This window comes from Ursus americanus, chromosome 4, assembly GCF_024610735.1.
Source record: "Ursus americanus isolate L20-20 chromosome 4, mUrsAme1.1.p, whole genome shotgun sequence".
NCBI lineage: Eukaryota > Metazoa > Chordata > Mammalia > Carnivora > Ursidae > Ursus > Ursus americanus.
In genome coordinates this window covers 22,463,928-22,490,763 of record NC_142130.1, presented here as the reverse complement: position 1 = coordinate 22,490,763, position 26,836 = coordinate 22,463,928, and the positions used below count along the sequence as shown (strand labels likewise).

General features: G+C 40.7%; 1 protein-coding gene across 6 annotated transcripts in view; it reads left to right on the top strand.

Annotated features, from left to right (window-relative positions):
* IGF2BP2 (insulin like growth factor 2 mRNA binding protein 2) overlaps positions 1-26,836 on the top strand; it is a 159,251-nt gene that overhangs the window by 89,766 nt on the left and 42,649 nt on the right. For all 6 annotated transcript variants that reach the window (XM_045776575.2, XM_045776573.2, XM_045776577.2 and 3 more), the window contains exons 3-5: positions 20,203-20,251; positions 21,582-21,633; positions 24,884-24,947. In XM_045776575.2, the coding sequence (XP_045632531.1) occupies positions 20,203-20,251; positions 21,582-21,633; positions 24,884-24,947 (165 nt within the window). The remainder of the gene's footprint in view (positions 1-20,202; positions 20,252-21,581; positions 21,634-24,883; positions 24,948-26,836) is intronic.

The following is a 26,836-nucleotide window of genomic DNA, read 5'->3' as shown; positions in this document are numbered from 1 at the left end:
CTTTTGGCCTTACAATCTCTAATGAATCTCAGGAGTCCCTACTTCCCATGCGGAAGGTACTAGTATGGTAGATGAGGCTGTGCCCGTAAGTGTGGGCCTGGGATGGAAACACGTCTGCTTGTCCACTGCGGGTGCTGCCGACGTCTGTGTGCGCCACCTCCCACGGTCCCATTCTGCACCATTTGCCCTTTAGCCGGGTAATGCTCTGCCATTTCAAAGCTCGCTCTCCACCTCCTGCGATCCTGCTGATTCACAGTCTTCCCCTTAGAACTTTTGTTTGTTACAGATGTTTTTACAAGTTCTTAGCCATGGGGTTCTTTTCTCCTAGCCTGTACAAACCATTTTTCTTGGCTCACAGATTAAAGTCTGTCTATCTATGTCATTGAATGAAGATTTCTAAGACTTCTCTGAGTCCTATTCTCAGAATAAACCACTCACAGCATAGAAATTCTTCCTTCAAAGGTTGGGTTTTTTGTTTTGTTTTTTGTGTGTGTTTTTTTTTGCCTGGACAACTTAGTTCTTGTACAGATTTCTATGGGAGGAAGAGACATCTGTTGTGTCCTTGAGGGAAGACAGCAGGCAGGACTGGAGAATTCTCCACACTGAGCAGGTTTATAGAAAGAGGCCAACTGGCCCCAAGAAATGAAGTAGCCTGCCATAGTCACATATTGAGGTGGTGGCCCCATGTTCAATGGTCCTAGTGCCTCACCTCTCTGCCTATGACCTCCCAGTAGACTGGGGTCTCAAGTCCTGAGGGAATGAGCTTTCTCTCAGAGCTCTCTGACTCTCACAGGGCTGCAAGGAGCCTGGTCAGAGACAGAGTGGCCTCTTCCCTTTCCAATGACCTGGCCTGACCAAAGTGGGATGAATGGAGAGGCCCGATGACATGGGCTTACAGGACGGCTACTCCTGCTATCTGTTCAATTGTTTACAGTTGTCCCTCAAACATGGAAAGTGCTGGGTGGTGGGATGAAGAAATCTCAGGGAGCAGAGTCTGGCTGGGCAGTAGAGATGTAAATAGAGGGTTGTGATAAGTGCAGCAAAGAAGGCTATGGGAACACTGACCTTGCCAGGATAGGCAGCCTCCCCCCCCCCCCCCCGCCGTGAAGGTGAAATTTTGGTCCTGGCACTTAATGTTAACCACACAATACCTGGAAATGAAGAACGTCCCCCGCCCCCATCCTGATGGCCAGCCGCACTGATGGGGTTGGCTTCCCCATGCACCAGCCTGGCCCTGAGTAAACACCTTCTCCTTAACCAGACCAGGGAGCTCAGGACAGCCAACGGTGTTCTCCCTGGTGCTGCTCTTCTCCATCCTCCCTGAAGGAAAGTAGGTGAATCCCCCATGAGGATAGGTTGATGACGTGGCTATGGTGGCCAGCTCACCAGTCCTGGCATCTCAGGAGGCCTACATAGTAAGGTAGCCTACTCCCGAGAGATCTGTGCTCTGTGCTGTTAGCAGAGGCCTAAGGAGAGACCTCTGAGGTTTCTGTTGAATATAGAAAGAGGAAGAGGAAGGACAAGAGGCATATTCTGCTTCAGCACAGCAGATTTGTATGATTGCACTACAGACCAAAGGCAGATCAGCGAGGTCAGTGTTTATGAGACACCTGCTGAAGAAAATATCAGTTTAAAAAAATCCCAAAGTATGTTGGGCGGAAGAATCATTATTGGAGTAAGTAAATAATCTTCTGTGGGCATTACTTTGACGGAGGCATTATCTACATGGATTTTAAAAAATAGAAGTTCTAGCGCATTTGTTTAAAAAAATCAATCATGTTATTTAATCATGGCTTTCACTAACCTAAAACACTCTTAATATTTCTAATGAATTTATCTGTTGTACTCTCAGTAGGTGTGGTAAATACCTGCTGGAGACAGAAGAGTATTGCAATGCTAGTTGGTGAGATGAGAGGCACTTAATTTGCGGGTTAAATGTACCTGGCAGTGCCATGTCAAGGAGAAGTGAGGAATGGTCAGCAGACTTCCCCAGTGGTGGTGTGTACACAGCCACAAGAAAGGGTAGAATTATGCTCATACCCACATTTTCAGAGCCACAAGGCTCTTTTCTCTGAGGAAGGAAGTCAGTTAAGAAGAAAAAAGAAAACAGGTTCTGAAAAGAAAAGTTAATGCTGATGGCTATGTTTATGTGTCTCCAGTGTTTCACCTGGTGTTCACTGACCCTGCAAAAAGGGCCTGATGTTTCATTTCTGGGTCTTGGTGAAAGGTTTAACATTTTCATGGTTCAGCTCAGGAAATAGGAAGCTTTTGCTGATCTGATTCCTGCAGCCTCCCCAGCCTGCTCTCTTGACCTTCCCTGGAAACATTCTTTGCTCCTCCCAAACTAAATGACCTGGCCACCATGCTTTTATGTACCTCATTCCCTTGACTTGGAAGACCTTTCTGGACCCTTCTCCACTTTTGACCCTGTTTCTGGACCCCTTACCTTTGTTTTCCTGGCCCATTCTGTCTCCTACTGCTCAGGACTCAGCTGAGGTGTCTCTGGGGGCGCTTGTCGGGTTCCACCCTGGCACCCTCCAGCGTGATGCAGGCCTATCTTGGCTACAGGGTACACTGACTGCATACGTGGCTGTCTTCCCAACCAGACTGTGAGCTCCTCATGAGAGAGGACAGGCTTTCCACCTGTCTCTCTGGTGTCCAGCATAGTAAATGCTCAGCAAGCATTTGTCAAATACGTGAAGTGCATGAGGTTAATCAAATCCGGAAGTCATCTCCTAGAATACCGAAGAAAAGCAGGGAAGAATTCTGTCAGTTGGGGCACCCGGGTGGCTCAGTTGGTTAAACGTCTGTCCAACTCTTGGTTTTAGCTCTGGTCATGGTTTCAGGGATCATGAGATCAAGCCTCGTATCAGGCTCCGTGCTTAGCAGGGAGTCTGAAGATTCTCTCCCTCTGCCCCTTCTCTCTCTCTCCCTTCCTTCCTCTCTCTCTCTCTCTCTCTCTCATAAATCAATATATCTTAAAAAAAAAAAAAAAGAATTCTGTCAAGTGTCCCAGGGTGGGTGAAGTGAGGGAGGTTCTTCAACATACAAAGAATGATCAACCTCATTTGTAATTAAAATGCAAGTAAGATAGTACTTTTCACCTATGAATAGGCAGAAATAAAAAACTTGATAACTGTGTTTTCAGATGTGTGGAGAAACAGAATTATGTTACATGTGTATTTTAACATTATAAATGCCAGCCCTTTAACCCAGTGATTTCATTTCTAGGGGCTCGTCTTCCAAGATATAGTCACACACATTTTGCACATGCAAAATTATTAAGATAGATAAATTGGTAGATATTACAGCATTTGGGTTTTGTTGTTGTTTGTTTTGAAATAGCAAAAGAATAGAAACATTATATGTCCATCAGGAGACCAGTTAAATTAATTATGGTACTCTCATAAAATTGAGTATTATGTACTTATCAAAAAGAATAATACAACTCTATGTATATGAGTATGAAATGATCTTCAAGTAAAAACACATACACAGCACTAACATTTTTATTTGGGGGGGAGAATATATACATACATGCTTATATATAGAATACTCTGGAATGATTTTTTAAAAACTGTATCAAGAACAAGAGGGCAGAAGGGTAAGTACAGAAGAGAATTGTTCTCTCTACAGAAGAGATACCTTTTGGTATCTTTTAACTTTGTGCAAAGACAATATAGTTTTTGGGGCACCTGGGTGGCTCAGTTGGTTAAGCTCTGCTTCCAGCTCGGGTCATGATCTCAGGGTCCTGGGATCAAGCCCCACGTTGGGCTCCCTGCTCAGTGGGGAGCCTGCTTCTCCCTCTCTCTCTCTCAAATAAATAAAATCTTCAGAAAAAAATAAATAAAAAGTACATTTGTTTGAAAGAAACCAGTTAAGGGGTAGATATAAATGTTCAGATTTGCTGAAATATGCAGAACCATTATATGGAAGTCACTGCCTTTGAAGTCTTTCTTACTCACCTGTTACCTAAACCCGTGTTGCTGGAAAGAGCCTTCGACAATTATCTAGTGGTATCTTCATTAAATCAAGCTGAACATTGCTGCTTTTTGAATAAATGTGCTATGCCATAAGTTTCACATACTGCTAAAGCATGTTACTTGAAAAATATGAATGTGAGCTTTACAGAACTATGTAGATCAAAGTTGCATAACAAGTAGAGTATCACTGCAATACTGATTAACCAACATCTGAATATGGGCCAGAGCTGTTTCTATGTAGTGGAAGCATAGGCTTTGATCTGGTGGTTTCTGACATCAGTGGAATTCCTTGGAGGCAATTACAGTCTCCTTATTCACAGACCCATGCCAAGACCTCCATATACCTATAGGAAGTGGATGAGCTCCTGCTTAGCTGTGCCATACCTTCCATTTATAGTGAACTTCATAAAATAACATCACACCTTCAAAATCCAGATACCAAAGACTGTAAGACTAACCCTGACTGTAGTGAAGGTATAAACATAAAGCTTCTGTAATCGGGTAGAAAAGGGAATAAATGGGATAAATTGTGGCTTTTGGAATGGGTTATGGTACAAGTAGAGTCAAACCCCACTATTTTTGGAATACTACTCAGCCATCAAAAAAATGAAATCTTACCATCTGCAACAATTAGATGAAACTAGAGGGTATTATGCTAAGCAAAATAAATCAATAAGAGAAAGCCAATTATATGATGTCACTCCTATGTGGAATTTAAGAAACAAAACAGAGGAGCATAGAGGAAGGGAGGGAAAAGTAAAACAAGACGACGTCAGAGGGAGACAAGCCATAAGAGACTCTTAAGCATAGGAAACAAACTGAGGGTTGCTGGAGGGAAGGTGGGTAGTGGGATGGGGTAACTGGGTGATGGACATTAAGGAGGGCACAGGATGTAATGAGCACTGGGCCTTATGTAAGACTGATGGATCACTGACCTCTACCTCTGAAACTAATAAACACTATCTGTTAATGAATTGAATTTGAATTTTAAAAATGGTGGGGAAAACCCCACTATTTTTGGATTGTAAGCCATCCTATTATAAAATACTATGGACTCTGTCATCTATTTATTGGTTTGTTAAAAATTGTGACCCAAACAAAATGCAAGCTTTGCCGAATTGGGTTGGTTTGTTTTTTCAGTTCTCTTTGTAGCTTAGGTCCATGGGGATACTCTTCTACTTCTTACCTTCTCTTTGTAACAGTTTTGTTTTGCTGCTAAAATGAAGTGAATTTTAGTTTGGGAAAGCATTTGGTCTGTCATCTTGTCTAACTGCCTCCAGGTCTGAGACATTAAGCAGAGAGGTTAAAGGACTGGCCTCAACATCTGTCTGACAATGTGTCCAAAAGGGAGCAGGATTCAAACTCCGCTGGGCACGCCTTCCACTCTGCTGCTCTGTTGTGCTAAAGTAATGGTAGCATTTGGTAACAAAATGTTTTATTAGGGGTGGGGGGAATCACGGAGTTAGAAAATCCAGGGAATATATTTAAATGTATATTTTTTCTTAAATCATATTTCCCTAAGAAATCCGGGCCTCTTTTTTTGCTTACAGACATTAGTATATAACATGTTTGCATTTGCTCAAGTTTCTAGTGTATATTACGAGCTGTCCATTTCCCACCAAGGAACAAAAGTACTCTCACTTAAGCATAATAATCAAGGTGCTCTTAAATGAAGAAGCATAATCCTTCGGTTTGCCAGTTGTACTCCTCAGCTTCTAAAATTATCCTGAAACGGATTTTTAGCCTGACTCCTTCAGTGGCTTCGTATAATTTCAGTAGCGTCTTCCCTGGTTCAGTGCCTTCTAATGAATGACATGGTTGTGAGTCATGAGATGAAGTCAGATTCCCTCACATTTCATAGGAAAACCAGCTCTCCTGGGTGCATCAGAACCGAAGCTGGGAATGAGAGGGGCAAGCGTAGTTTGAGGTTGCTCTGCGTCTGTCACAACCAGCCTGCCCACATTTGTAGGGTGCTCGCAGTTCACAGAGTGCTTCCTCATAATTCCTCGGGGCTTGGCAAGGGACAGGTAAGGGGAGAGGGCAGTTGCTCATGACAAACTGAGGAGACCGGGACTCTACGAACAGCAGAGGGGAGGTCACCCGCTGAACTCATGTTGCTGAGGACCTGGCTCCTGGCAAAGAAAGAAGGAGCGTCCTGAAGTCGGGGGCAGCCCTGGGCTGCATCCGGGGAAGGGGAAAGAGATGGGAAAAGGAATTTGAAGTGTGGTAGCAGGACCGCTTATGGCCACCTGCTGGGCCAGGTAGGTTGCTCACCTTTGTTCAGGTCAGGCGGTGACTTCTCTCTGCAACTTCCCATGGATGGATCGTGCTGGGGCCCACCCAGCCAATGGTGCTGGCTTCAGAGGAAGTGATGAAAAGTCAGGAACCAACTGAGACAGATGCTCTGTTTACAGTCTTTGTAAGACAGGGAACTCAGAAGAGAGCGTGAATCAGCAGCTGGAAGGAATTCTGTGTTTACACGCCAGAGATGTTAACCCTGTCATGGACATTGATTCATTCATCAAATTTATGGAACGCCTGCTGTGTACATGCCACCAGGTTAGAAGCTGTGGCTGTACAGCAGTAGGGGCAGGGCATGCCTCGTTGCAGAAGGATACAGTTCATGAATCTTGCATTTCTGTTAGTACCCCTGGGAACATTTCTCTGTGTAAAAGTCTAGTCTCCCAAAATTGGTTATAAATCAGATTTGCATATTTGAAGTTATTTCCCTGCTTATATAAGCTTCATTTGAGAATTGATGTAAAGGGATCATAAAATGAATCCTCATTAAGATGATGAATCCTCTTTTAAAAAAATATTTATTTTAGAGAGACAGAGAAAGAGAGAACAGGGGTGGGGGTGCTGAGGGAGAGGGAGAGAGTCTTAAGCAAACCCTCTGCTGAGTGCGGAGCTTGAACGTGGCCTTGAGCTCTTGACCCTGAGATCATGATCTGAGCCAAAACCAAGAGTCAGCTGTTTCATCGACTGCGCCACCCAGGTGCCCCTAGGTGACGAATCCTTGTTAAAATAAGAGCAACTTATATACTCTTTCCACAGTTCATTCATGTGTTTTTAAAGTTGACTACTTGAGGTTTCAAAAAGCGAATTGCAGGGTGCCTGGATGGCTCAGTCGGTCAAGCACTGGACTCTTGATTTCAGCTCAGGTTGTGCTCTCAAGGTTGTGAGATCAAGCCCTGTGTCGGGCTTCATGCTTAGCGTGAAGTCTGCTTGAGATTCTCTCCCTCCCTCTCCTTCTGCCCCGCCCTGCCCATGCTTGCTCTCTCTTTCTCTCTCTCTCTCTAAAATAAATAAATAAATAAATAAATAAATAAATAAATATATAAATAAATAAATAAATAAATAAATCTTTTTTGGAAAGTGAATTGCATTGTATTCAAGTCATGTAACATTAACTTTAAGACCTAGTGATTTTCCTCTTTTTTCATTGCACCTTATGAAATACCAGTTGGTCACTGATTTCTTTTTCTTTGCATCCCGTGAACTGCTTTTATCTTTTCATTGGCATTGTGTGAAAAGTTGTTTTTCTGACTCCTCTCCCAATTTTGATAAATAATTTTTCCCATGATCTTTTTTATTTTCTCCAGAGTACCCCTTTGTACAGCAGAGAAAGCCTTAGGGGGGTTAGTGCCAAGGGGGTCCAGCGCCGAGGACAGACGCTGGGTAGGGAGGAAAGCTTCTCCAAAACCCCTTTGTGGCAGTGCACATGTCCCACTATTACACATGGAAGTATCTGCCCCAACCTTAACTTCCCCATGGCCCTTGGAAACAAAGACTCTGCAATGCCATTTGCTAGCTGCAATTACATTATAAGAATACTATGCAGAAATAGCTGTTTAAAGATATTTGGTTCACTTCTTGCTAAAACCTAAAAAATTTAAGCTAACAAAAAGCAGTGATAGCCTTTTTCCTTCAGTATTTAATTAGATCAAGGCACCAACTCTGAAGTACTTTCTTTTGTGCTGTTGACGTTAAGTTGAGAGTTCTAAGGGTTGCTGAGGTCAGTATTGCCCTGTCTTTTTTAATCGCTAGAATATAAGCAGTCTGAGGACATTTTTGTTTTGTTTACGAATATACTCCGGAACTAAGACAAGTACTTGGCATGTAACAGGTGTTTAGTGAACATTGCTCAATGAATTTGGAAAAGTTTTAAGTTTAATCTTAAAAATCATCCTGTTCAAAATTATTTAAAAAAAAAATAGAAAAAAAAAAAAAAGAAATCATACTGTTCTCCAAAATCAGATAAAATGTCCTGTATTTACTCTCCCGTCAGAACATTTGGGTATGTGTGTTGGGGTTGTTTACACCATTGCGACGACCCCCGGTATAGGTGAGCTGTTGCTCTTGTGTGAGATGGTGAATACTACGAGGGAAAGGAGTTCCTTTGTGATGGAGGGGTATGTAAGTTGGCCAACCCTCTCCTCCCTTTCTCTGCTATTGGAAACTAGGGCTATAGTAGAGATGCATTTAATTTTTCTTAATCATCATCACGACTGTAATGAATTAGATCAAAGTGTTGTATAACTGCTGGGAATAATTCCTTCTTTTCAGAAGTAAAATGTTGTTGGTTTATCACTCATTCCCAGACATTGAGGACTCCTAGCTTCTGGCTTGAATTTCTGTGTTCATTGTGAAACTGTTCCTTCAGGAGATCAAGGCATGCTGATGTACTTCTTGTCTTAAGGGGGAAAACACCACCTTTACATGAGTCATGACATCTAATCACGGGAAATGTATGCAGTGGCTACTGTGCTAGGAAGTAGCTTCTGTGTTTTTTCGGTCAGCAGCCTATTGCATTGAGCTGATGAGCGTCAGCTAGAAGTTGGCTTGCTTGAAGACCAGTCAGTGTCTTCAGTAAGCACACGATCTTATAGTTGGAAGACATAATAGGGGATGGAGTGGGCCAGGAAAAAGAAGCCAGCTGTCAGCAGCAAATGCGTCTGGTGAATTTGCTGATTGCTGAGCACCTTCTGTGTTCCAGACGCTGCTTGGGCTGAGGAAGGAAAAAAATGAAAAAGGCCCAGGTAGGAAGGAAGGGAGGAAAAGGAGGAAAGGAGGAAGGGGGGGGAGGGGGACAGATTTGTGTGCTCTTTGGAAAGCTAAAGGAAGCAATTATTGGAAATGGAAAGAGATGCTGGAAGGATGGCACAGTTGTGGGTCACAAGGCACGGGGCTCCCTTTGCCTTGACAAAGATGACTTGTGTTTACCACGCACCACGCAGGGCAAACATTTATATACTCGGATGATAACTTGTGTCGCATCGTGTTTATGTGTCTATCATTTATCTTGGCTCAGATTACGTTGTGTAAATATGTGTTTTTACCCTGGTTAGTCTTAATTACAGATAATGAGTTGAGGGCCTTGTAAAGAGTAACTAATCACTTCTGCAGAAACACAGTTTGGTTTGTTAACTGGAATCTTCCTCACAGCAGAATAAAAACATTAAAGAAAACCCTTTGAGTTCTTACTCTGTTTAGGTCTTAAAAAGCTGGAAGCTGGTGTGCAGATTTGTGGTTCGCAAAGACTCGGCCTTACCTCTCAAAATCTCACCATCCTGAATCCAAATGCATGTTTGTCCTTTGGCACACACAAATGTTCTAGCCTTCTGAGGACTTCATCCACGGGTCTGGGATCCACTCCATCTTTCCCTGTTCAGCAGTCTGTATTTGGGAGAGGGTTCTCAAACTCTGTCTGGCCTCATGAGGCTCAGCACAGCCCTGGTTGAGGCCCGTGGCACTAAGCAAAAGGGTGAGGCGGGTTAGTCCCCCACTCCGGCCTTTCAGCTTCCAGCCCTCCGCCAGGAGAGCCTGACTGACAACCGGGAGTCAGCTGACCTAGCGAAGTGCCCGACTCGGTAAAGCCTTTATTTCCCCACCCCACCCCGAAGGGCGTTTATATGTAAGCAAATTCTTTGGAGGAGCAAAGAGTGAGCTGCAATGGTGAAGTTTCCAAAATAACCCTTCCTAGAGGAGGTATTTTTGGTCAGAGTCTACAATGAGGTTGACACTGAGAGGGAAAGGCTAGAAGTCCATTCCTAAGACCCATTTTCCTAGAATTTTCCTGAAAGGACACATCTTGTCCAAATTCATTGAACTGAGATCTATACATGAAGTGTAAATTTTGCTATTGGTGACTCGACAATTCCAAAGTGACATTTTAAGAACAAAGATTTAAACTTGCAGAGCCCAAGTCAAAAACACCACTTCCTACCTGTGAGGTGCAGGCAGGGGACTCATCAATTCCTGTTTACTTATGTGAAAAATGGGGATAACAATGTCTACTTCATATGGGAGTGGTAAGGCTTAAACGAGATGCTTAGTATACATGAATGTTAAGTAGTAGTGGTGGTTTGGGGAAAGCTTCCTGCTAAGAACACTCTGATGACTGTTTCGGGCGTACCTTTGAAAACTTTATTAGACTTCATTAAATAAAATGACTTGAATGGGGAAGAGAATAGTGAAGCATTTGGAGAAGTTCTGGTAGCACCAGCACTAAAACTATTTCTTTGTCATGTCACAAAATGAATTAAGGAAGGGGGTGGTGGATGGGAAAGGTAGTATTATCTGTAGGGAATTGTATATAAACCTTGATAAGCGTGGTCACACTTTTTCTGTAAGCATTTTTTATTTTCTTTTAAATTTCCTAAAGAAGTTTTTGGCAAAGAAAAATATTAATTTTTCCCCAAATTATTATTTAGATTTTTTTGTCTTCCTTCAGTTCGATTAGTTATCCTATTTACCACTCTTCTGTTAAAAGGACCCCCTTTGCCAAAAACTGAATATGAATCAAAAAAGAGAAAGTTTTAGATACTTCCTTTTTAGAGAGCTAAAATATTGACTCTCTGAGAAATCTGGTTATCTACTTTGCTAGAACAGTGTATGGTCATTTCAGTCTACAAAGTCAAGCATGCTAATTCCTTTTTTTGTTAAAGATTTTATTTTTAATCTCTACACCCAACTTGGGGCCCAAACCCACAACCCTGAGATCAAGAGTTGTATGTTCCACCAGCCAAGCCAGCCAGGCACCCCCATACTGATTCCTTTTAACAGGAGATTATTTTAACCTTCCTCTTACACTTTCCAAAGGATTTGTAGAATCCTGCAACTGGAATGAAACTTAATGGTCTTTTAATGTAAATTATACTCACTGTACCCCTTCCCAATAGGAGAATTACTTCACCATTCTTTTTTTTTTTTTTTAAAGATTTTATTTATTTATTCGACAGAGATAGAGACAGCCAGCGAGAGAGGGAACACAAGCAGGAGGAGTGGGAGGGGAAGAAGCAGGCTCATAGTGGAAGAGCCTGATGTGGGGCTCGATCCCATAACGCCGGGATCACGCCCTGAGCCGAAGGCAGGCGCTTAACCGCTGTGCCACCCAGGCGCCCCTACTTCACCATTCTTGCCCAGGAGTAGCAGTCTGGCTGGTCTTCTCGTGAACATCTAATCATCATAAATCATCCCATTGACTTTTCTCTTTCCCCTTCTCCCTTTTTCAGCAAAAATTAAGAATCCCTGGTGCCTTCCTCCAAAGGGAAATCTGGAATCGTATTAGCAACTTCTTAAAAAGTCAAGGCCTTTTTGTAAGCTAGTAGACTGAGAGGGTGTAGGAGGTTAAGTAAGTTACAAAGTCTCAGGCTACTGCTTATCATACTCACTGATGTCTTTTCTGTTGCTTTCAAGTAATGGACTTTCATGAACTCCTGACCCTGAATGTTCAGGAAGCATGAGTATGTTAGGGCTGCTTGGGGATTTATGGTTTTGTGGACATGAGTTTATAGAGCAAAGGAAGTTACTGGGTGTTTAACTGTAGTTCTACTGGCTCAAAACCGTTTGCAGTAGGTCAGCACGATAATATTTTATTTAATCCTTTTATGATTTGGCCCCTGGTACTGCTAATATTCACAAAGACTTTGATCACATAATTTTTCCTCCTAAAAAATCCCAAAACCTCTTTTTGTTCATTTTTCAGTGTCTTATATATTGAAAACATTAGGTTTTCTAATAACCGTTATAATACATTTATTTTAGAAATGAGGCAAAGGCAATTGTTCTTCATAGTTTTGTAACAAAGAAAGTGACTAAACAATTTGTTTAATTGACTCCTAATCATTTTCTGTGCCCCGTGTGTGTGTGTGTGTGTGTGTGTGTGTGTGTGTGTGTCTGAGAGAGAGACAGACAAGGAGAAAGAGGAATTCGGGGGGAGGATTTAAGTGACAGTTGGCTAGAGGATTGGACTTGGCTATCGCCGTTCATTCATTTGCTTCCCTGAGCAGTCCTAGGTCCTAGTTCAATCTGGCACAGAATATCCCTTGTACAGACTGTCCAGAAGTTTTAAGTTTAATTTTTTTTAAAACTTTTTATTTAAATTCAATTAATTAACATATAATGTATTATTTGTTTCAGGGTACAGGTCTGTGATTCATCAGTCTTACACAATACACAGCGCTCACCACAACACATGCTCTCCCCAATGTCCATCACCCAGTTACCCCATCCCTCTCCACCCCCCTCCCCTCCAGCAACCCTCAGTTTGTTTTCTATGATTAAGAGTCTCTTATGGTTTGTCTCCCTCTCTGGTTTCGTCTTGTTTTGTTTTTTCCTGTCTTCCCCTGTGATCCTCTGCCTTGTTTCTTAAATTCCACATATCAGTGAGATCATATGATAATTGTCTTTCTCTGATTGACTTATTTTGCTTAGCATAATACCCTCTAGTTCCATCCACGTCATTGCAAATGGCAAGATTTCATTTTTATGGCTGTGTAATATTCCATTGCATGTATCTATCACATCTTCTTTATCCATTCATCTGTCGGTGGACATCTGGGCTCTTTCCATAGTTTGGCTATTGTGGGCATTGCTGCTACAAACATTGGGGTGCAGGTGTCCCTTTGGATCACTACATTTGTGTCTTTGAGGTAAATACCTAGTACTGCAATTGCTGGGTCGTAGGGTAGTTCTATTTTTAACTTTTTGAGGAACCTCCATACTGTTTTCCAGAGTGGCTGCACCAGCTTGCATTCCCACCAACAGTTGTAAGAGGGTTCCCCTTTCTCCACATCCTCACCAACATCTGTTGTTTCCTGACTTAGGAATTTTAGCCATTCTGACTGTTGTGAAGTGGTATCTCATTGTGGTTTTGATTTGTATTTCCCTGATGCTGAGTGATGTTGAGCATTTTTTCATGTGTCTGTTGGCCATTTGGGTGTCTTCTTTGGAGAAATGTCTGTTCATGTCTTCTGCCCATTTCTTGATTGGATTATTTGTTCCCTAGGAGTCGAGTTTGAAGTTCTTTATAGATTTTAGATACTAGCCTTTTATCTGATATGCCATTTGCAAATATCTTCTCCCGTTCTGTCAGCTGTCTTTTAGTTTTGTTGACTGTTTCCTTTGGTGTGCAAAAGGTTTTTATCTTGATGAAGTCCGAATTAAGTTTTAAGTTTTAAACACATACTAATGAGTGCATGGGATACAGTGGAATCTAACTATAGCAACATCTGGTGAGGGAGGGTGACACAAGAACCATGGTGTTTTTAGTCTTGGCTCTGCCACAGTCCTTGGAGTTGGTTAACATACTTACCACTCTTTACAGATAATGAACATTTCATGGTGCTCTAATTTCCCTCCAGAGTGAGGACTATATGTCATCTGATGGCACCCAGAATTGCTGTGGAAACAGATGGGACCTAGTTAGGTAGAATCCCTCATGAACCCCAAAGACTCTTTGATAGAACCCTCTTTACTTCCTAGTTTGCCTCTCTTGTCCACAGTTTACATGGGGATCCTCCAGTTCCTAGACAGCCTGATTTTCAAATGGAACCTGAGATTTCATGAGCTGCATTCCCACAATTTGTGAATTTTGTTCTCCACTCAAGCCCTCATGATGGTCAAGGCTTGGGCTAGAGTTCCCAAGGTGGCTGATTAGACTTGTGGCGAATTACCATATGCCTGAAAAACTATCCTCCTCACATTCAAGCATGGATTTTACTTCTTCTTCTTCTTCTTCTTCTTCTTCTTTTTCCAAATACAGGTAAAATCGTTCTTCAGAATCACAGAAATTCCATGACAATTAAATGTGATTGTATTTCCCCAATGGTTGGCCACTTATTTTAAGCTACAAATTCTACCACACAAAATAATTTCTGCCAGGTAATTGAAATTCCTAACAATGGACATCTAGTTTATCTGAAATTCACTCAAGTTGGAACTTTCTATTTCCTCTGGGCATCTACAGTACAAAGATAATAACATTCATAAAAAGTATTCTGAGGCACTTAGATGTTGAAAAGCTCCATATACTGTCAGTTAAGTCCGGTAGAATTAGATGACCTGGGGGTTAAGTATATTTGTTTTGTAGTTCTGTAAGATTTGATAGTCTAGACGTGTATACTGCAGCAGACTATAGAATCAAAGTGGCCACGTTCCCCAGCCCATTCCCAAGATGGTTGTAGGGCTATGTTACCCCTTTCCTGGTAGCGTGGAGGCTGAGCTTCTTTCCTTTTCTCACCCAAAATGCTTACCTTCCTTGATTTTTGAGAGTGGGTACTTCTAAATTCCAATATCCTAAAGCCATTGGGAAAGAGCCTATGTATCTCCACTAAAGGGCACTCTTTGCCTCACTGCGGTCTTATCTGCTTTCGATTAAAATGAAAAAGAAAAAAATCAAAACCGTGCTCCTGACTGCCATCTTTACTCTTGTCCCTTTATCCTCCTTGGTTGTTGGATCTCTTTATTCTCTTTAAATCTAGAGCAATTCTACAGTTTTGGGATTTTTTAATGACATTGACATTTTAAAGAGTCCAGACTAGTTGTAGAAAATTTTACATTATTTCTTTGCATTGCTCTTCTCTCCTATAGGTTGTTTTTTTGTTTTTTTTTGCTGTGGTGACATGTTCGTAATAGGATTGGCCATTTTAGCTATCTTTTTTTTTTTAAGTTTGTTTATTTTTATTTTTTAATAATAATTTTTTATTATGTTAGTCACCATACAGTACATCCTTAGTTTTTGATGTAGTGTTCCATGATTCATTATTTGCGTATAACACCCAGCGCTCCATGCAATATGTGCCCTCCTTACTACCCATCACCGGACTATCCCAATCCCCCACCCCCCCTTCTGAAGCTCTCAGTTTGTTTCCCAGAGTCCATAGTCTCTCATGGTTCATTCCCCCTTCTGATTACCGCCCCCTTCATTCTTCCTTTCTATCTCCTACCGATCTCCCTGCTATTCCTTTTGTTCCATAAATGAGTGAAACCATATGAAAATTGTCTTTCTCTGCTTGCCTTATTTCACTTAGCATAATCTCCTCCAGTCCCATCCATGTTGCTGCAAATGTTGGGTAATCGTTCTTTCTGATGGCTGAGTAATATTCCATTGTATATATGGACCACATCTTCTCAATCCAGTCATCTGTTGAGGGGCATCTCGGCTCCTTCCACAATTTAGCTATTGTGGACAATGCTGCTATGAACACTGGGGTCATTTTAGATATCTTTAAGTGTCCTGTTAGCTGCAGTAAGTACGTTTTCAGTGTTGTATGACCATCACCACTATCTATTTTCAGAACTTTTTCATCATCCCAAACAGAAGCTCTGTATCAATAAACAGTAACTCCCCACTCCCCCTTCCTCCAACCCACTGATCTAGATCTAATTAACTTGACCAGTGTAAGTCTGAGTGGATTCTCTTAAGTTTGGGGATATATCCAACACATTCCTTCATGTGAAAAAAGTAATAAGAAAATAAATATAACAAATTAGTATATGTACTGCCCAAGTGAGCACACTAACAGATTAACTTTAATAAGCAGTCAAAGGGGCACCTGGGTGGCTCAGTCGGTTAAGCATCTGCCTTCGGCTCAGGTCATGAATTCAGGGTCCTGAGATCGAGCCCCACGTCAGGCTCCGTGCTCAGCGAGGAGTCTGCTTCTCCCTCTCCTTCTGCCCCTCCCCAAGCTCGTGTTCTCTCCCTCAAATAAATAAATAAAATATTTTAACAAATAAAAATCAGTGCAGAGCATAAAATTTTGATACATGCTACAATACGGATGAACCTTGAAAACATTATGTGAACTATAATACGCCGAACACAAAACGACAAATATTGTATGATTCCACTTATGGAGGTATCTTTAACAGGCAAATTCTTTACTCTTGTTTTTGTGGTAGACTGATGAAGGCATTGAAGGCATGCATATGAAAACTGTAGGGATAAGTGCACAGAGTTTGGGCAGTTTGAACGTGTGGCAAGAGAAAGAGATGGGGAGGGGGCAGTAACAGGGTCATGAAAGGGGATTTGGATATGGTGACAGGGAGTCAAAAAAGGCAGAAGTAACCAGTCATACTTGTCTTTTAGATAGTCACTGGCAGTCAAGGAGGGATGGATGGGAGAGGGGGGAGTACAGTCGGAAAACAGGCCAACTAGGCTTCTGGGCAGTGAGGATGAGGAATGTCATTACATAGATTTAGAGAAGCTTGATTTCTTTTTTAAAATAAAGGAACTGAGAGATTATTCCCTTTTTTTTTTAAGGAACAAAAAATTCTTTTCTTAAAACCAGTCACTTTCCTGGGGTACCTGGATGGCTCATTCGATTAAGCATCTGCCTTCGGCTCAGGTCATGATCTCAGGGTCCTGGGATTGAGCCCCACGTCGGGCTCCCTGCTGAGCTGGGAGTCTGCTTCTCTCTCTACCCCCTGCTTGTGCATTCTCTCGCTATCTCTCTGTCTCTCTCTCTCAAATAAATAAAAATCTTTAAAAAAAAAAAGTCACTTTCCTAAGTTACCGTGTGTGTTTGGCTTTTTAAAGCAGGGCACACTTTTATGGATTTCAGAGAGAAAAAGATCAACATTTGTTGGTTGAAACCGAGCCAAACACTGTGTTTCTTTTCTAAAGGAAAGAGGGAAAAGAACTCTTCCCTTTTCTGTTGACTATCTGGCAAAGGAGAAATAACCAGTTGGCCTTCCTGGGTAGGGTCAGGGGATCCACACCATAGGCAGGCTACAGCCAGCAGTGGGAGTGCTTTTCCCTGTCCCTGGGGTGCCATATTCTCCTTTCAGACTAGGCACTGGGCTCTATGCTGGGCAGGAGTCTAGTGAACTGGGAGACTGTCCTTGAGGAAATTACCATCAGCAGAGGGTGGGTGGGGGGACACAACAGCCCCAGCAGATAAATAATTATAGCAGAGTGAGCTGTTATAAAAGCTGAAGAGAGCAGAGGAGACCATTCTGCCTGGAGATGCCCTAAAAGGCCCTGGACGAGTGAGCGGGGTTTGAAGGGCATGTGGGAGTCCCTCCCAGGGGAGAGGGAGATGGCCATCCCAGGACCCCAGCAAGGAGGCAGAGCATCCAGATGGTGTTGTGGAAGTTAGCAGAACTCATGGGTCCTGATCATTTCTGATCCTGAAAGATAATCACTGTGGATAATCTTCCCAGTGCCCAAGGATCAGTTTAATTGGTTCTCCTGTAGTGATCTCCAGTTCCTTTTTTAGTTCTCAGTTCTTTTTCTTCCTTTCCATACTGATCTAAGATTAGAGATGCTGCACGCTAGCTTTTTAGAGATTATTTCTCCTAGAATCCTGCTTAACGAACATTCCAGTTACTGAACTGATGACTTGATGTGTATTCTTTACACGGGATGTTACAGGGAGACATTATTGTTTTCAGCCCATTTAGTTAGGATTTGGGGTAATCTGGACTAGGCAGAGTGTGATGGTTTACACATTAGGAACACAGTTGGCTAAATAAATTAATATTCTGTTAAATAAGATTTCAAGAATGCCTAACCTAATTGTGTAAGAAGTGAGATGTTTGTTTTTGTTCTTTCCTTTTTTTTTTAATTTAGTAGGTTCTTGCATACTTTTCAAGAATAGATCTTGTGTATTCTTTAAAGTAGCCTTAGTAGGAGTTTTATAATTGTTAATTTTTTAAAGCAAGTAAGGTGTGAATACATTCCCTTTTTTTAAAAAAAGTAAATGACAAGTAGCTAAAATAAAAAGTGTACATCCCCTTTTACGAACTGCTTGTAGCTACCTTTTTTTATGCATTTACAAACACACACATTTAGTAACACGTAGTCTGTTTTGGGTGCTTAAAAAACAGGATCAGTTTAATCTATAATTAGCTCTCTTATAACAGCATGCCTTGGAGAGTTCCCTATGACCATGCCCATGTGTTAACTTCATTTTTTAAAAGTAATCTCTACACCCAATGTGGGGTTCGAACTCTCAACCCTGAGATCAGGAGTCGGATGCTCTCCTGACTGAGCCAGCCAGGCATCCCTACTTCATTCTTTTTAACGGTTGTATAATGTTCCATCTTGTGACTGTCCTGTGATTTATTTATTCATTGCCCTGTTGGTAGATACTTAGATTGCTTGCAGTCTTTGTCATAACCAACCGTGCTATGGTAGCTATTTTCAAACTTTGTGTTCATGCATGAGTTTCTTCCAATAAGACTTATACAACTAAATTCTTGGTTAGCATTTAGAGTCAGTGTTTATATTTGGAGATAACAAAAGTATTTTTCTTTAGAAATATTCGATTTCTTGCAAATTCTGATGCCTTTTCTATAAATAGTTAGGCTTGTGACATCTTCTGTGGAGCATTCCATGTAGCCACTACATGGGATGGTGTCAGCAGTTTTATTATGAACTATTGCCAAAGGCAATGTCAGAAAAGAGGCTTCACGGCATAGAGGTAGAAATTAGTTCTTGCTGCTTTTTCCTCCTTCCTATCCTGGTACGAGATTAGAGGTCTGTAGACGGGCTTGTACTGTCATTTAAGCAGCCCCATAGTAAAGCATGAATGCATTCTCATTTTAAAAAAATGAGACAGAAGTACTGTGTAGGATCTAGAACATAGGGATGGCCCCCCCTTGCATTTGAAAACAATCTGAGAAAACTGGAGCCCCGGATTTACTTCATTGTTTGTTTCCGTGTTTCCTCTCTCTCTTCCTCTCTGCATGAATTGTAACATTGTTTTCTGGGGCCGTTGCCCAGATTAAAGCTGTGCAAAAACTTGTGGCTGTGTGTTGCCACTATTTGGTACCTCTGACACCAGAAGGAAAGAAAAAGTAATGGCAGGTACATTGGCCATCACATCCCTTCTCTTGCAACCCCCCCCCCAGATGGATATTTAGGGGACTTGAATGTCAAGTCCATCCATGAAAATGACCTCTCTAATATTTAAATGTTGATTTGTGTTTTCTTTCCAGGATCTACATGTTCTTAAAAGATAGAAAAATTCTTATCCTCCTATTTCTGTTCTTTTTTTCTATCTAATTTTAATGTTTATGTAAAAACAAGAAACAGTCTAAATCATTTAAAGTTATCAGACCAGCAGGATGTCCCAGAAAAACAGAAAAAGCCTGACTAGAAAGGCAGGAGGAGTCCCAAAAGTCCGTCAACAGGGGATGGGTTAACAGGTAATATAAAATAGAATGAGGATGCTGTCTGCCAACATGGAAAGATCTCCAGGGTGTTACCGTTGAGGTGAAAAAAACAACATGCAGAGAGCTTGTAGGATATGCAAATATTTCTGTAAGAGAAGAGGAAAAATAAAAATTTGTATTTGTATTTGCTATTATTTGCATAAAGAAACTGAAGGATACACAAGCAATAAGTGAAAGTGTTTACTTCTGGTGAGGGAAGAGGGTGCGTGGAAGTAAGCCTTTTCCTGGTCTACCTTTTTAGGTTCTCATTTTTTAATTATTACTGTATAAAAGATAAAAGTAATTTTTGAAAGTAAGTTTTGCATTGTTAGGTATTGGCTGAGCTAAATCTGATCTGTTGAAGCCCACTCTATATGTGACTTCACCTGTCCTGTTTGAGCCTAGGTACCTTTTGGGGTAGGGTCAGTTGCAAGACCATACATTTTGGGGAGGAAGGTAATAAATCCTGTAATTAGAATCTGTATGGCAAAAGTAGTTCTAACTCCTCTGGCAAGGAATTGAAAAGGCACGTCTGCATTTCAGCTGTTTCTTGAGCATATGCAGACTTGTTGGGTTTATTCTTCACTTTTTCCCCCCAAAGTAGTTGAAAACCTTAAGACATGGTGCTCATGAGTCACAGCTGGACCCTCTTGCTAATGCCTCCGTAAGCACCGTGAGAGAGTGAGCTCAAACTCCGGTCTTAAGCCTGGTTTTCTTCTGTGCTGATGTCTGTGTCCTAGAGAGAGTGTTACAATCTGAGCTTTCATTTTTACAGGAGCAGAAAACTTCAGATCCGAAACATCCCTCCTCACCTGCAGTGGGAGGTAAGCCAGTGTCACCCGCGTGTTTACGGTCTCCCTGCTCTCTGCCCTCACCTTACTTTTAATAGGCCAACAAAACGTCGCTCCCTTTGTTAGCTCCCTGAGGAAATAGAGGTCCTCAAGGCCTTTCCCACAAGGCCCCTGGGTCCCCTCTTTTCCTTTTACAGTACCCTAATGTATGTGATCTGTCATAACTTTAAGGGTGTGTTTGTCCCTCTTGTGGTGCAAGATGTGCGCTTTGAGTCCTCCTGCTCTGTCCTGCCAAGCACCAAGCACCAAGAAACTGAAACAAAGAGTGTATGTGGTTGGTGGTTTTTATCTCATGACTTTGTAAACAATTTTTACCTTTCCAAACTATGATTTTATAAAAAAAAATAAAATAAAATCAGTAGAAACCCAATAAAAATAGAAGATTGTTAGCTTAAGTAGGTTTTTTATTTTGAATTAGTTTTGCTATAAGTAGTGGTTAAGATACAGCTTCAGAATTGTAAAACTTCTTTTTTTTTTTTTTAATTTTATTTATTTATTTGACACAGAGAGAGAGACAGCCAGCGAGAGAGGGAACATAGCAGGGGGAGTGGGAGAGGAAGAAGCAGGCTTCCAGCGGAGCAGGGAGCCTGATGCGGGCTCAATCCCAGGACCCTGGGATCATGTCCTGAGCCGAAGGCAGATGCTTAACGACTGAGCCACCCAGGCGCCCCCAGAATTGTAAAACTTGTTATAAGATAGCAACCTTAAAATTTAAGAAGATAAAATTCGAGGAGTGGTCTTATTGCATTATTTAAAAAGAAACTGTCCAAATGTTTATTTACAACTCAAACAAAATCAAAACAGCCTTAAAGGAAACAGAATGTTTTATCTAACATTTTTATTACTTAAGCAAAAACAACCTTTATTATGAAACATTTAAACATATATATCCCATTGCTTTGTAAAATAAGGAGACTCCTAGAGAAAAACAGAAGGAAGAATGGTTAAAACTTCCAAGAAGGACACGTGAGCCTTATACTTTATTCTGCTTGTCATTTCAAAAGCAGTGTGTTCCAACCATCATGATGAATGGGATTGTTAACAGTTACTAAGACTGAAATTCTGCTGTGCCACCTCAGTGAACAGATTACTTAAGGGCCAATAAGCAAATGCAAGTACTATATATTTATTCAGTTCTGTTTTGTTGGAAGACCTGAAATATCAATTTAATTAGATTATTCCCATAACTGTCCTTGTTTTGTTTTAGTTCATTTGCTGGAAGATACCACTATACCATTTTTTATGTATGATTACGATCTTGTCTTTCTATTCTGACATTGAAGCTTTTTTTTTTTTTTTTCAGGTGCTGGATGGACTTTTGGCTCAGTATGGGACAGTGGAGAATGTAGAACAAGGTAATAAGTGAGGAAATTAGCCCATTGAATTTTAATAGGGATTATTATCTGTTATTTCTTATAGGCTGGGTCAACTCCAAAGAGAAATAGTAAATTCATATTCCTTTGGAAGAAGCTTCCTCTGTGTATGAGAGATATTCAGATCTTTTTATCCATATTGTATAATTTATTTTTTACAAGGAATATGATTTTCAGGTTGGTGTTTTATACTCTGTTGATGTGCTGAATGACCAGGCAGACCCTGTCAGGCTGGGGTAAGCTTAATTCACTTGGAAGTAATTGAATTTACGTTCTTACGGTTTTCCTCTTCCTGGCTAAGAACAACAGATCCCTAATGTCTTAGACTGAGTGTTTCTCAAAGAGTAGGACTCCTATACCACAGTCCCCCACAGTGCTTATGAAAATGCAGATTCCTGGGGCTCACCATCGACCTACAAAGTGAGACTCTAAGAGGGAAGAGTTCATGAGTCTGTATTTTAAACAAGCATCCCCAGTGATTTTTGTGTGTGCTCTGGTCTGAGAGCCACAGACTTAGGAACGGTGTTGGGAATCCACAGAAAATGTATACTCTTCTTTCTGCCACTCTCACTTTTCTCATCTAAAACCTGAAATACTATGATTTTAAAAAGAAAAATGTACCTTTTAAAGAAGCTGATATCTTATGTAGCTCTTTAAGAGTCCCAGAAAAGTAGATTTCAGGCCCCTGATGCAACAGGCAGTAACACACAATAAGGATTATTTTTCCTTGGTTTAAAAAGCAGAATGTGAATTCAGTCATTTACTGACTGTGGGCCCTTGGAAAAGTCACTTACCCTCCCTGATTCAGTTTCCACCTGTATAAAATGGGGAAAATAATTTCTGTCCCGTCCGTATCACTGAATAGTTGTGGCACCCAAAGAGAACCTGTATAAATATTTGTAGGTGATGGAGTCCCATATGATCTCAAGGGATTGTTAAGGTTCAGATGGAAATCATCACAGAGAACCCATTTTCTTATATGCAGTCTGTTCTATCTGCCAGTACGATAATCGTTTTAAAGTAGTAATTATTCAAATGTTCTACACTCCATGAATATTAAAAATATTATTATTCAGTCTCATGGTGCTGACTGCCCATGCCCAAAGGTGAAGGGAAGGAGCTCAGAAAGACATGATTCTGTTTCTCAGTTCTTGTTATTTCCCTCAATATGGAAAAGAAGACATTCTAATAAGGATTGGATGTAGTAGGCAAGATGGCCTCACAGACATGAACCTGTAAAAGCTACTAGCTAAGACCATGTTATAAATTCAGGACAGAGCCATGCAAGGAAGAATTATTCCAGGTCCCTGGGGCAGTTTACAACTCCTACCGCACCTGTGCCCTGGAGACCACCCAGTTTCCAGCTGCCTCACAACTACAGGATAGAAGAGTTGGGCTTTTGTTTTGTTTTGTTTCATAGGTGATTCCTGATTCAGCAGGAAAACATTTTCAGTAGAGTTTTAAGAAACTTTTTAGAGCTTTTGTGTCCAGCAAAATAAAATTATTTGAATGGAGCTCAAGTTCTTTCCAGAATCACAGAACTGTCTGATTTCCTGAAGACAAGTGTCTTTGAATAACAGAGAATATAACTAAGAAGTGAGAACAAAATCTGAGAATCCTAGTGGATAGATTTATTCAGGAGGTACAAACCAGCCCTTTCTCCCTTTCTGGGAGTTGACAGCCTCATCTGGAACACTAGAAAGCAGCCAGTAGTAACCCTCCGTACATTCTGTGTGTCAGCACTGAGAGCGGAAGGTTGTGGGCTGCTCATCCCCTGTTTTGCATTGTGAGGACTTCTCTGGGTAAGTGTGAATTAGAGGCAGCAAGCACCCCCCCCACCCCCGGGGCTGAGCAGGGCTGGGCTCAGCATTTATGACATGTAAATCTCAGTGGCAGCTCCTTCCCAAAGATCGTGCATCCCTTCCCTGTGAAGGCTGCGGCTACTTTGAAGTTACTGGATAAACAGTATTTTTAGCTGTGGTCCTTAACCTCTCTGAGAGTCTTATGGAAATTATAAACCAGAGAAATTCATATAGCCACACCTTTGAATCTTGGGTGGGGGTGGGGTGTGAGTTTACAAAATTCCTGAAGCTCTAACATGGATCCAGGATTAGGAATTCCTGCACTACAGGGTTTTATTATTCCTTTGGAAAGCAGCTTTATCATGGTTTTCTTAAATTATTAACTTCCTGTAGTTGTTAACTCCAAGTCTCCCAATAGCTTAAATGTTTTTTAAAAGGGAGGATCTGATTTAGTCATGGCTACTTGTTTTCGGAAAACCAGGATTTGGGGGTTAACTTTACTGGCTTGGACTGGGAAAGTTTTATCTTGCCTTCTGAATTTATTTTTAACTTCCGACTTTAGAAGAAGAGGCAAGCAATTAGGAACCAAGATAAGCCAGCTCACAAGAGTTTGGTATTAGCCACTCTTAGAGTTTGTGTTCTCTCCTTCAGCCAAGTGTGTTGTAATTGTCAGTTTTCTTTATTTATTATACACAGTTGCTAGATTTAACTCACACAGTCATGGAGCTCAGTCAAAGGGAAACAAAAATATTATTAATTCAACTTTAGGAATGAATGAAGAATTAAAATACTTTCTTATTATTTTATACATATATCCAGTTATTTAAAAATAAATGCAGATGGACAATTAAAACCAACAATTAAAACTTTGATGGTAGTACAGTAAATTGATATAAACTTCTAGGAAAATAATCTGAAAAGATGCATTAAGCATTATGTTCTGTTACCCAGTTATTTTTCTTCTGTGATTTTAGCCTAAAAAACTAATTCCGAAGAGAACACAAATCAAAGGATGTTTGCAATAACGGTGATTTTTAGCAATACTACTTAGAATAGCAGATATTGGGAATAACCCATATGTCAACAATTGAGGAATGGTTAGGCAAAAATCATGGCACAATTACTTACTAAAATTTTATGTAGACATTATAAATGAAAAATACAAACGTGTGTAGACATACGCACATGCCGTAGTATTTATAAGTGAAACTACAGCTTTGAGTTATGTATATATACAGTTGATTACAAATGTGCATATACAGTCAATTACTATTTACTATGAATGCACACGAATAAAGATAGAGATTCAAATAACTGTGGAGTTAGGATGATGAGTTTTTTGTGCATCTTCTCTACATTTAGTCTGTTTGCATTGAGCCAGAGCGACTGCTTTTCTTTCTATGACAGCATAGTTTTTGCTTCTTTCCTAGTCAACACAGACACAGAAACTGCCGTTGTCAACGTCACATATGCAACAAGAGAAGAAGCAAAAATGTAAGTGGATTTGGGCTACTTTCCTTTTAAATTTTTTGAGGGTTGTCTTTGAATTCTCAAAAGATGCATATGTTTGTCATAGCAGAGGAACCCCAAGGCACCTGTGCTCCCTTTAACAAGTTAGTGGAGCTCCAGGGCATTTCTACTGGGATGTCTGTTGGTTGGTTGGTTGTAGGGAGACTTTATCTTGAAAAATATTGAGCCCTGGCATCAAAACCGAGGTGGGTGCTGTGTCTTGACATGGTCAGGAATAGAGGCACCAGCTCTGTGATACTGTGTTCCCAGGACTCTACTTTGCCTACCACTGGGAGCTGTTTTTACCTGGAGCTATTTCCATCCACACTTGGTGAAGAGAGAATGAAACATCCACTTTTCCTCTGTGTAATATTAGAAAGGGGATCCGTCTCAACGACAGCAACAGCAGGGAGAATTGTCTGGGAGTAGTTAGTCAAAGATCACCTGGTTTGGGCTTCTCTTTCCTAACCTCCATTCACTGCCTAGTCCCCATTCATGACTACATTGCTTCAGTGATGGTTAATTTTGAGGTTGGCGATTAATGGACATGGTACTGAGTTTTTAACAACAACAAAACAAAACCAAGTTCCTTTTTGTAGGAGATCCTTCAAGTGAAATGCCTGTCAGGTCATTGTAACTAGAATTATGGTCAAACATGGTCATGTTTCATGGATGTGACATAATAACCTTGGTTATACATCCCAGAACTATAGTTTTATTTATTTTGCAAGGTTTCAACACATATGAAGACATATTTAACCCATCATCATACTACTAGTCTTAAAAAAAAAAGTTAATTTTGCATTGAAAAAGGCAGTAGATCACTTGGTATTGACTTTAGCCACACGTATATAAGCAGAATATATACCAGCAACTCATCAGTTTGCATCCAGCTGCCACTTAGCTAGGACTAAGTGATAGGACTTTGGTGCTTTTATTGAATTCAAAGATACTGCTTTGTAATAAATTCACAAACACTAAACATTAACCTAGTAGAATAAGGTTATTGTTTTCACCTGCTGCAAAAAACCTGTGAAAAAATAGTTCCACTTTCTATATAATTTAAAAAATGCAATAGTGGGATATTGTGTATTCCCTCTCAAATTAGTAAATAATCTTAAATAATACTCTGTTTCCGAGGATTCAGTGAAACAAATGCTCTCCTAACTGGTATGGGATATAAGTATTGAAACCTTTCTGGAAGCACACTGGGCGGTACTTAATAATATTAGGTTTCTGGATGTACTCTCTGACCCAGCCATTCCATTAGGAATCTGTCCTGTGTGCAGTCGGACTAGCAAAAATGCCCATGGCAACACTGTATATAATAATAAAAGATTGGCGATACATACATGTATCAATAGGGAATGAGTTGCAAAAGCTATGATAAATCAGTAGAATGTTAAACAGCCAGTAAAAACTAAATTACAGGACTTTTAATGACTTGGAAAATGTTTAGAGTATTAACTCTTTTTTAAAGATCAGAAAATAATACATATACTATTAATCCATGTTTATAAATGATATTATTTAAGAAAAGAAAGATACAGGATGGACTATGATTTTTTTCCTCACTTGTGCATATCTATTTCTGAATTTTCAATAATAAATATATATTATGATCAAAATGAGAAAAAATGACTCCTAATTTTATACCAATATTTATAGAGAGTTTTTGTTGAGGGGGGTACAGTCTTGGGTGGTGAAAAAAGGCAGAATGCATAGTTGTATATCAAGTCTGACCAGGCCTGTACATTGTGATTATTTGTTTCATTGTTAAATGAAACCTCTGAGGGAGCAGAGCTGGCATCTGCCTTGCTCACCGCTGTATCCTCGGGGAAGATTAACTAGTAAGCCAGACTGAATGAACCTGT